General features: G+C 34.7%; 2 protein-coding genes and 1 non-coding gene across 3 annotated transcripts; 1 reads left to right on the forward strand and 2 right to left on the reverse strand.

The window, feature by feature from the left end:
• Positions 1 to 649: 649 nt before the first annotated feature.
• On the reverse strand, positions 650 to 4,365 carry MSFC1 (Mitochondrial substrate carrier family protein). Its single transcript, XM_022290032.2, has 2 exons — positions 3,597 to 4,365; positions 650 to 1,569 (listed from the first exon to the last, which is right to left on the reverse strand). Exons 1-2 carry the CDS (start codon positions 4,029 to 4,031, stop codon positions 1,033 to 1,035), a joined length of 972 nt encoding a protein of 323 aa, XP_022145724.1. The 5' UTR covers positions 4,032 to 4,365; the 3' UTR covers positions 650 to 1,032.
• Positions 4,366 to 6,165: 1,800 nt separating this feature from the next.
• Positions 6,166 to 6,237, reverse strand: TRNAE-UUC (transfer RNA glutamic acid (anticodon UUC)). Its single transcript has one exon. It is a non-coding gene; the product is annotated as a tRNA-Glu (tRNA).
• A 1,294-nt stretch (positions 6,238 to 7,531) lies between these two features.
• On the forward strand, positions 7,532 to 10,807 carry ATERDJ3A (DNAJ heat shock N-terminal domain-containing protein). Its single transcript, XM_022289984.2, has 7 exons — positions 7,532 to 7,738; positions 7,967 to 8,022; positions 8,250 to 8,323; positions 8,593 to 9,089; positions 9,188 to 9,529; positions 9,641 to 9,994; positions 10,241 to 10,807. Exons 1-7 carry the CDS (start codon positions 7,646 to 7,648, stop codon positions 10,526 to 10,528), a joined length of 1,704 nt encoding a protein of 567 aa, XP_022145676.2. The 5' UTR covers positions 7,532 to 7,645; the 3' UTR covers positions 10,529 to 10,807.
• The last annotated feature ends 524 nt before the right edge of the window (positions 10,808 to 11,331 follow it).

Below are 11,331 nucleotides of genomic sequence, written 5' to 3' on the forward strand. Positions count from 1 at the left end.
ATTCACAAAGAAAATACTCGTCCTTAATTTCAATTTTATATTAACCTCCTTTCATTGTTATTCTTTTCTAATTAAAACCTTTCAAATTTTCTTTAAAAACTTTACTATAAATACGCTAGATATGTTATACTAATTTTATCCAACACCCTCTCTCCCTTGTCTAAAAAATAAAAATAAAAAATTAATTTCCTTTTTCCATCTCTAAATTTCATATCTTTTAATACTGTCTATATTAGTCTTGAAAAGTATAAACTTAGACTATTAAAATTTAATACATAATTTTATATTTTACAAAAAATTATATATATACATTTATATTTTTTCTTTTATTAAAATTTTGTGAAATGAACTAAATCATCTTAGTCGCCTCGTAAATTTTTATTTAAATTTACTACCAATGGTTGCCAATATAATAGCATAAACCAAAATTTGACCTTTACCGAATTTTAGTGAATTGTGCAAATTTTCTAACATTTTTTTTTCTACACGTCCAATCCAATTTTCTTTACTTAACAAAATTATAATTCAAATCTCATCTATACTTTGACCATCCAGCTGGCTGGAAAATTCTTTTCTCATAAAAAATCAAAGGGATTGGATTTGCACCCATACAAACCATAAATCTGATACTGTCATCTAACAACATATATAAGAAGGATGAAATGATTTAAATGGCGATGATTATATACACAAGCAACACCTTTCAACAAATCAAATTACAGTTCCCTTTTCTCAAAATTCAATTCCTTTCAATGACAATGTTTACTCCAGCCTCCAGGCAGACCCAGAAGGAATTATATCATCATCAAGAAAGAAGCCATTATACTCCTAAAGAAGTCCAATAATTGTAACCAAAGAATTAGTACTACCACAAAGTAAACAGCACTAAAATTTCTAAGAAACTACCAGTCTATGATATTTTTCCAACATTTGAAGACAAGAGTCGCCAAACTCATGGTTATTTAGATGATTGCTGAAACTGTATCTGCAGTGGACTTTATAGTAAAGCAACCCAAAAAATGTGCTTAGTATTCATATGGGAACATCATGAAGTTGTCTCCTCTCATACAAGCCAATAATTTGATCAGCCACTGCCCACACAATGGCTTGCCCTGGTGGAATCCTCATGAGTCGGGGCAGCAGCCCTTTCCATAAAGCTAAAAGTCCCTCCTCTGCGTATATCGTTCTGATAGCATGGAACATGCCTTTGTACTTGAGTTCACCCCTTCCTCGACTCTGGGCCATAAGCCTAGTTTTCACAACATCGAAAGGACCCGTGCATATAGGCCCTGCCGTGCCTGCTAGGAATCCCGATACCATAGACTGCCATGGTTGGAGGACTTTCCCATCTCCTTCGTGTCTGTTCCAAAGAACAACATCAAAAGCATTCTTGGCAGTAAACATGGCAGCCTGATTTGTTCCATTGCGCATGACCGTAGGGGCAGCCCCAGCCCAAAGCCCTAGGAGGCCTTCTTCTCGAATGATCATTCGAGCACAGTGCACTGGACCCTTATACTTGAGAAGCTCAGGACTTAATCCTTTCTGCTGCTGCAATCTAATCTTCACCACCTGCACCAACAATTTTTGCACAATAAGTTAGTCACCCTGGACTGCTTCCTATTGGACAGACATAAATAGGAGTGCAAGTCGAAACTATAGAAACTGACAAAACAAATTGACTCAAACCAAGCTGCTTACACCCTAGGCTAGGACGTAATGCTAAGATGGAACAGAAAAAAAATGTGCATTGACCAGCAAAACCAAAAGGCAAGTGAATTTTGAGGTCGAAGGCAGAAAAATTTATCCATAGTAAGCAGCACAAGCTAGAATGTATCCACAAGAGCAAGAAAATAAATATTTCATCCTCTAAGCCAAGCTTTTATTTCTCATTCAAACCTTCGAACTATAATCTAACTCTGCGGACACTTTATATTAGCCACATCATCATGTTGAACTTGAGACCTTTTGTAAATTGACCTTAGATATAATTGATTAACTCTCCATTGTGCAAACTTTTAAGTTCTAATTTGATATGAAACTTACAACAAAGGGATGCATCAACTTATGCAATAGCAATGGCAGAATATGCATATTGACATACGAGGAGGATAATAATTAGAGAGGAAGAGAGAGACTGGCAGTACTAAGAAACTAGGCACAGTGCATTAAACCAAAAAAATTAATCTGACAGCAGATAATGGAAAACTTGGAGTTTCGTAGTTAACCAATTGACAAAGTGGCAAATAAGCTAAATTGATTGTGTCCACCAGCCACCGTAGCCCAATCAACAACCACATCGGTAGTGGCACTAAGCTTCAGATGAAACAGGGAAGAAATGCAAACCTAACCAATTTAAGATCTCATCCGTATGTACTGTACATATATTCATTGTTTTTCATTCACAAAAATTGGCAAGGTGAAAAGCAAAGTAACATTTAGGATCTTAAAAGGAGTACTAATTTGTCCTTGTAAATACAAAAACCAGCAGAAGGCTGGATGTAAAAAGTAACATCTAATGGTTTCATAATTAGCATTCTTTCTCACATTACAGGGTACAAGGACCAAACCCACGAGTGGGTTTCTCTTCTACCTTAATTTAACTGCTAAACGGAACCCAGAGGTAAAAAGTCAGAATCAAGGCAAACTGTGTTGAGAGTGGTAAAGGAAAGGAGCTAGAATTTTTAAATAAGATGCTTACATCCTATTTCTTTTTTATTTAGTTACCATACTCAAAATGTAATGATTAAATCCTTATACTTTAAATTTCATAAAAGATCTCACAAAAGAACAACTTGTAAATGAAATTTGATATAGCAAATGAAGCAGAGCGTCTGAAACCAAACTTGGCCCAACTATATACATATTTATACGATATGACTATCACATTAATTTTAATGTCGTAAACATTTTTTCTTGTTTTTCATCAGAAATCATTTAATGTCGTAAACTCGAGCATCACAATTATATATATAAAGACTAAAATATTGAAGAGAAGAGAAGCCAACGATGTATTCTGACCCTATGAAAAAAATTGTTTCATATGGGTCCTGGCCTTTAACAATTTATTTATTGTGTATAAAAAGGGAAAAGACATTGTTAACCACCAGTGCCAACCAACAAACAAGTAAAATATTCTACCTATCCCATTCAGGCAAAGGCAGTGCCTTATTTGAAATTATTTATGGGATTTCGCCATTATGAAACCCCTGAGCTTTCCGTTGAAAACAAAGCCATCGATGAGGATTTTAAATTATTTCAGTAAAATGTGTTTATATTATATTATATCAGCCTACTGTCAGCGCTAATATCGTCCACGACATGATTTCCCCCTTTTTCAAGAAAGCCAGCGCCCTGCGATACAACTCAGGCCTCGAGGTCAGGGCAAACGATTACCAATTTCCAGTACTACGAATTAATTTCACTACCCCCGATCTGAGGATAGTTACTAGTTATGCATTCTACCAATCTGATAATCTGAAAACGATTAATAATAAATAATTTCATAACCAGATCTCTCGACTCTGAAATTGAAGATTTGAGTTGGATCGTAGCAAATTATGTAATATTGAGAAAAAGAGAGAGAGATGCAATCTCACCTCAAATGGAGTAACAATGACGAGAGCCTCCAAAACCCCAGCACCGAATCCAGAAATGAGACGCGCATGGTTGCTGAGTTTCCCGGTCTCGGAATCCTTAAACGCGGTCTGAAGCACCGCATTGGACCCCATGCGAAGGGCATATTTCAAGGTTAGATGCGTAGCGAACGGAGTCAATCCCTTCCAAAGAGCCCGAACTCCTTCCGTGCGCGTAACCGTGGCTCCGCAGTGGACAATCCCCTTGTAAGCCCCGGTCCGGTCGAGCTGCAGCCTAGTCTTGATAACATCAATCGGCTGTAAACAACAGGCCTCCATCACGCCTCCAAGAGAACCGGAAACCGCGTTCATGTAAGGAGGAATCGATTTCTTCGATCTCTGCTCCGAATTCGGCCGACGAGCTTCTTGATTCTCCATTTTTCCGACCTCTGGATCCATGATCGCCGCTCGTTGCTCGTCCACCTCCCTCCCGTCCTGGATTCAGTGAAGTTCGACCGCCATTTGGGGATTTTATAACTCGATGCTTCGCTTGCGGCAATCCGGTAAATAAAACACCAGCAAATGAGAATTTGTGAGGTGTCGTTAATGGCGGCCTTGGGAGAAAGTTGAAATTCTTCTACAGAGTAGTGGTACGGGTGAGCGCCCGACCTCTTGTCTGATGCTTTTTGAATGACTGTAAAGAGGAAACCCTCCGAAGACGGAGAGTGGTTACTTCTTAGTTCTTTTATTACAGGTTGTCCACGTGAATGATCTTCACTCTTAAAGGCACGAAGAATTTGGTTTCATTCGTATTCCCAATAATGAAATGGGTGAAGGGAAAAATATATATAATATATACTGTAGCGCGAATATAGTAATATAGCTATGAAATGTACACGCTATAAGTTTTATCTTTTTTTTCCCTTAATACAATGAGAAAATTTATTTTGTGGGTGTACTTTGAATCATAACCCAGGTTTAAGTATTATAGAATCTATCTCCAGTAAAAAAGTAGCGAATTTGAATTACCACTCTGTAAATCTTACTCACAAATATAAATTTATGACTATATTTAAATAAATTTTAATAATAAAATACTTAAACGACCTTAAAAAATTAGATATTCAAGTACCATTGGGACTTTTATGTCATATTTTTTTATAAAATAAAATACTTTTAACAATCTTCTACAAAATGATACTCTAGCTTTTTTATTCAACATTTTTTTTCTTGTCTTTTTAAGAGAAATGATATCTATTAAGTAACAAAATTCAAGTGGGGTATTGGAAAGACCATTCAACCTTTCCTTATTCATCCATACAAGTCGTATTTATTTTGTGATATTATAAAGTCTAGATTTTGGTAGGCCATAATGGACAACAATTTTCTTTTCTTTTTTTGAAAATTAAACTTATAAATTTATTGTTTTGTTGTATATTTATTTTATGGGTGATGTGGATATTTACTATTAAACAAATATCAACTTTATAGTTTTTCTTTTTCTTAATGATTATATATCATTTTTGTTATTAGTATCTTGTTAATACAACATGGGTAGAATTTAAACTCACTACCTTTTAGTCGCAAATATCCGTTGAGCTATATTCATGTTGAAATTTAGTAGTTTATTTTAATTTTAATAATAATTAATAAGTATCCAACTTGGTTAAAAAGTGATTTGCCACATGAAAAGTAATTAAATATCTTTAAATCACTAGGTGACACTTGAAAGCAAGGCATGCACCATATTTTTCCCTTTAAACAATACATGACTAAATAACATATTTATCATTTAAATTATATGTCCTACAAATAAATATAAATAAACAAATAAATTATATATATATATATATATATAGTCCACTAACGAATGAAAAAAAAAACGAACACCATCAACAAAAAAAAAATAAAAAGTGAATAAATAAAAGCATATGGACAATATTAAAAGACAAGACAACACAAACAAAGAGGTTTTTTTTCAGTTTATAAAGAAAAAAAAAGGGCAAAATTAAGTATTCTTAAATATAAAAACTAATTTGTTTAAAAGACATATATAAAAATTAAATATACATACGATTGCGATGATAAACATTAAGAAAAACAAAATATATAATTAGCCATTATATTATTTTAGTATCATCAAGATTTGTCAATATATATTTGCGGGTAAATAAATATAAATACATTCCTTTGCAAATAATAATAATAATAATAAATAAATATATCCCGATAAACAAATGTAAATATATCGACTATTTAAATCAGTCGAGTTGATAATTAAACAAATGAAGATAAGTACAAATCATAATAATTTCATTTAATATTGTTTTAAATTAATTATATATGGTTTGTTTAAAAAAAAAGTTATATATGGTTTTAGGGTTCATTACTTTATTCAACCTACTTATCCAAATTTGCTTACTGTAAAATAATAACTTTTCCCATATTGTTCCATTTTGGAGGCTCATGAGATCAACTGCAAATGTAATGAAATTAGCCAAAATTGACCGGTTCAATCTATATTATTTAATGATTTGTAAATATATTTGGTTCAAATAATTAAAAATATCAAGTTTGGGGGAAAAAATAAAAGTTCCGTTGCCGGGAATCGAACCCGGGTCTCCTGGGTGAAAGCCAAATATCCTAACCGCTGGACGACAACGGAAATTTTGATATTTAACAAATAATTACAAGTAAAAGCAAAACATTTAGTGCGGCTTATTTCATATATTTGTTAAGGACATATCCGCAATTCCTCGTTAAATTACAATTATTTTGAAGAATATTTTTACTATTTCATATCCTAACATAAAATTTAATATAACTTAGCTCTACCGGTTAAACATCAATCTTAAACTAAAAGATCGTAAGTTCAAATCTTCATCCTCTCGCATCGTTAAAAATAAAAAGAACAAATCTTAAAAGTTCATATTATAAATCAACTATTCATTATATTGCATACGTTATTGTTATGATCATGAACTTGAGAAAAAACAGAGATAGACATGTATAGACTATTGTCTATAAAAGAAAAAAATCTATAGATTAGATAATTTTTAATAACTTGTGTAATTGAGGTTTATTAGATGTTTCAACTAATTAAACATGACCTACTTAAAAAAGAATAGTTAAACATGATGAGATTATTTATTAAAATATTTGAAAGGGTTAAAAAATAACTTTTGGTCCATGTACTATTGTTGAAGTAGTTTTTGTAACAATTTAGTTTATGTAGTTTTGAATTATTAAAAATTTAGTCCATAAACTTTAAAACGTAACAATTCGGCCTCAATAGTCTAAAATGAACAAAAATTTAAAGTATAGATACTAAAATAAAAATTTAGAACAACCAAAATGAACCTCGGTAAAAAAGTTATAACAATTTAGTCCACACCACAAAAATTACTATTAAATTTAAGTGTTGATTTTTATTATATGATGTATTTGTAATTTACAAACACATTTTATGGATCTATAAGTACAAAGCACTCATTAAATCTTAATATTTTTCAAAATAGATACTTATAAATTTTAACTATAAATATCCAATATTAAAGTTTAGATTTTAAATTATTATTAATTTTAAAGTATAAAGATTAAATCGTTACCGACTAAAGTTTATGAATAAAATTGTTACTCCAAACGAAAATACTCGAAACAAAATGTTTTTAAGCCTATTTTAAAATAACAAAAATTGATGTGTTTTAGACCGACGAAGAAGCCCAGGCCTTTTGAATTCAAACCCAATAAGCCAGCATCTCGGCTCAGCCCAGCCACCAATTTGAGCCGGCCCATTTCAGAGAATACTGGGATGGGATTGGAGCAGTAATTGCGAACACGCGACTCTCGATTCTCATTGGTCAGCTTCCGTGGTATCATTTCGAGCCGCCACGTCAACATATGTACGGCTTCGCCAAAAAACCGAAGAGTCTGGATTTCTCGAATTCTCTCGACCGCGGGAACCTATTTATTTTGCACTCGTTTATCCCTCTCTCCCTCCCTTTCTTCCCGATTATCAATTCCAATTCACAAACTCATCAGTTTCAGAATTCAGAGCTCGGTCGGATTTGGACATGGAGACTCGCCTGGCGCCGATCATCTTTATCATGGCATCTCTATTCCTCTTCCTCTTGTCTTTAGAAGCCAAAACCATGGACCCCTATAAGGTAAAGAAGATTGCTCCAAATTGTTCTCTCCCTGATGCATTCGGCATTCGGCATTCGGCATTCGGCATTTGCTCGACCTTTTTTCTTGGTTTTGATATTCTGCCTGGTTTTTCTCAAATTATTTGCGATTTCAAGAATTTCACATGCGTTTTGTTATGAAGCATCGTGGTTTTATGGTAGTGTTACAGAAGGGCTCACTTTTGTTGCATTCTTTAAAATCGTTTTTAGGTTCTTGGAGTTGAGCGGAATGCGAGTCAGCGGGAAATTCAGAAAGCTTTCCACAAGTATGCTCTTTAACTTCCATCCAAAATTTACGTTCCTCTTCAATTATATTTGTTATGCTTTCTTATTTACCGAATGTCATCGTTGTCTTAAATACATTGTGGGACTCATACTGGGCTGGATTTATTTGATTTTGCTCCTCTATATTTGTTCTGTAATTTCCTTTTTAAATGTTTATTTTCTGGGTCAGTGATTTTCACTTGTTAGCGTCTTTATGCATCTTTGGCAGGCTTTCTCTTCAGTATCACCCAGATAAGAATAAGCAAAAAGGTGCTCAGCAGAAGTTTGAAGAAATCAACAACGGTATATTGCTTAATTTGATTAATTACATAAATTTTTTTTGCCAGGACTTGTCTACTGCATTTCATCCTTTTTCCTTCTTTATCTTTCAGAATTTCCGGATGATTGAGTATTTAGGGTATACTTAATTTGATTTTCGAAGTTAAAACTTCAAAGGGGAAATAACTTTGTTACCTCTAAACCACAATAGCTCTAAATATTCACGTTTCTCTTATTAACACCAAATATGTCTCGTTTTCCACCACCATTGACCTTACTCTTTCATTCCTCAGCATATGAAATTTTATCTGATGAAGAGAAGAGAAAAAACTTTGACATGTATGGCGATGAAAAAGGTAGCCCTGGATTCGGCTATGGCCATCCAGGGGATCAAGGTGGTGGATATACATTCTTTACAAACGGAGGACAAAGACAGGGCCAGTGGCAGAGTACTGGTGGAGGACAGGGAGCTTCACAGTCTTTCTCATTTTCCTTTGGCGGGCCCAGTGGTTCAAATTCTTTCGGCTTTGGCATGGAAGATATATTCTCCAACTTCTTTGGAGGTGGGGGTAATTTTGGTGGTTTTGGTGGCAATTCCAAGGCTCAGACTGGATCTAGGACTAGGAGTGCCCCAAGCACCAGGGCCATTAATAAACAAGTGTTTAGAAAAGAAATTGTGGATCAGGGCATGGCTTGGCTTTTGTTTCCAAGTACATCATCTCTAAAGGGGGTTGATCATGTTGAATCAATTATAGAGGAAGTTGCCAGTTCGTTGCAGGGAGCTTTAAAGGTACTAGATTAAGTAATATTATTTCCATTTCTAAAATTATGAAGTTCCGATGATTTTTCACTGTTCTCATCCTCTTTTCTTACATCTTTTATTTGAAGGTTGGAAGGATAGACTGTGAAGCAGAATCATCTCTCTGCAAGGACCTTGGAATTTATCCTCACAGGACTCCCAGAATCTTTGTATATTCTTACATAAAAAGCACCCAGGGTTCTTTGGTAGAGTACAGTGGGGATGTGGCGGTGAAGAATTTGAAAAGCTTTTGCCAAGAGCATTTGCCAAGGTTCTCACAACGGGTCGATTTGAGGCAATTTGATTTCTCTCCCAGCAATGGAGGAGGGCTACCCACCTTAATGCTTTTGTCAACCAAAAAAGATACACCTGTTATCTGGCGCGTCCTCAGCGGGTTGTATCGCAGGAAGTTCAGTTTCTATGATGCAGAGGTATCTGTTGATTAGAATTGCAGTGTCGATATCATAATTTTTGTGGGGTGTTTCTACAGTATTGGTTCATCATTTTCACATCCTGATCACAGAAATATTTTTATGGCATAGGTCAATGATGTTTCAGATCCTACTATGAAGAAGTTAGGAGTTGATGCCCTTCCAGCTATAGTCGGTTGGCTATCTAATGGGGAGAGGCACATTCTTAGAGCAGGGATCAATGTGAAGGATTTGAGATCTGCCATTGATGATCTCAGTAACTTATTCAATGGTTTTGAGAAAAAAAACAAGAAGACAGCATCAAGGCCAACTTCCAAAACACCGTCGGATTCAGCGGAGAATCAGATCCCACTATTGACAGGATCCGACTTTGATGCCATCTGTGGGGAGAAGACTCCTGTTTGTGTTATTGGTACTTTTAAATCTTCCAAAGCAAGGAACAAATTGGAATCAATCCTATCCATGGTGAGAAGTCTTACTTTTACTGAAATAGAACACGTTTTACCGTCATTTTATTCGTATTTTGGAAGAAGAATTGGTAACCAAAACTCTCTCACACGCCAAGTCTGGACAAACTGTTTCTGAACATGGGTTGATTTATAAGTAGTTGTTTTCCTATTTTACCTGTTTCACTTGTCGAAAGTTTCGAAAATTCCCACAATTTTCAAGGGAATTACATTCATTTTATTTCCTCTTCATTTGATCTTTCAGGTTTCTCAGAAGACATTGTCAAGGCGGCAGAACTCTTCGCCTGGCTCCAAGGAATCCATATCCTATGCTCTTGTAGATGCAACCAAGCAGCCATCATTTCTAAAAGCATTTGACAATGGAGAATTTAAAAAATCTGATAAAGTACTGGTCGCATACAAACGTCGGAAGGGGAAATTTGCAGCACATTTGGGTGAAATGACAGAAGAAGAAGTAGAAAAATTTATCGGCTCAGTATTCAATGGGGACATTCCATTTACCAAGACCCGCCAGAAGCCTGTCTTCAAGTGAAGGTTTGCCATTAACAAACCCTCAGATTATTTTTGAGGTCTTATGTACATTCTATAAATAGTTAGAATGAAGTAAAAAGAGGAGTAAGTATATAGCCAACGGGAAAAAATGACTTTTCCCCCCAATTGAGGTGTTTATACTAAGAAAACGTTTGCCACCTGCATTTAGTGGGGTCAGAAAATGTTTTGCTATATTCAAATCTTCCCCCCAAAGTGAATCATATGGGAGGAACAGAAACTCTTAATCTAATGAAATTTAACTTGTGTTTGTGCTCTGCTATTTTTCCTTAGAAATTTTGCCTTGAGAAAGGTACAATCTGGACTGGGCCGACTGGCTTTTGGGCTTTAATGTTCTGGAGTTGGGCTATTAGGCTTGAATGGCCCAAGGCATAAGAATGCTGCTAAAAATTTCAAAGCACATATACTCTTAAACTTCTCCATCCTCAAGCTTTTTTTTTTTTTTTTTTCCTTTTCTTGGTTTTTCTCTTTTTATTTTCTATTTTTTGGCAAGAGAATGAACTCAAAAAACATGGAAGGATATGGAATCAAAGCCAAGGGCCTGATTATTAATGTCATAAATTTAGGAACTTTCATCCTCCAATGCTGTGGGGAGTTTTATCGCCATGAAAGAGTGATTCAACAAGAAGGCGGAGATACTTTAGGAATGTCGTGAAACAAATGCCCTCTTAATTCGGTAATAAAGGTAGTTTAAAATTTAAACCTTCATTTCCAGTTGTGTCACATAAAGTAATAAAGATATATAATTTAGTTTTTTCTTTAAGTTAGGAAGTTAAAAAAACGATG

This window comes from Momordica charantia (assembly GCF_013281855.1).
Source record: "Momordica charantia cultivar OHB3-1 chromosome 5 unlocalized genomic scaffold, Mcharantia_2.0 BLBB01000005.1, whole genome shotgun sequence".
NCBI lineage: Eukaryota > Viridiplantae > Streptophyta > Magnoliopsida > Cucurbitales > Cucurbitaceae > Momordica > Momordica charantia.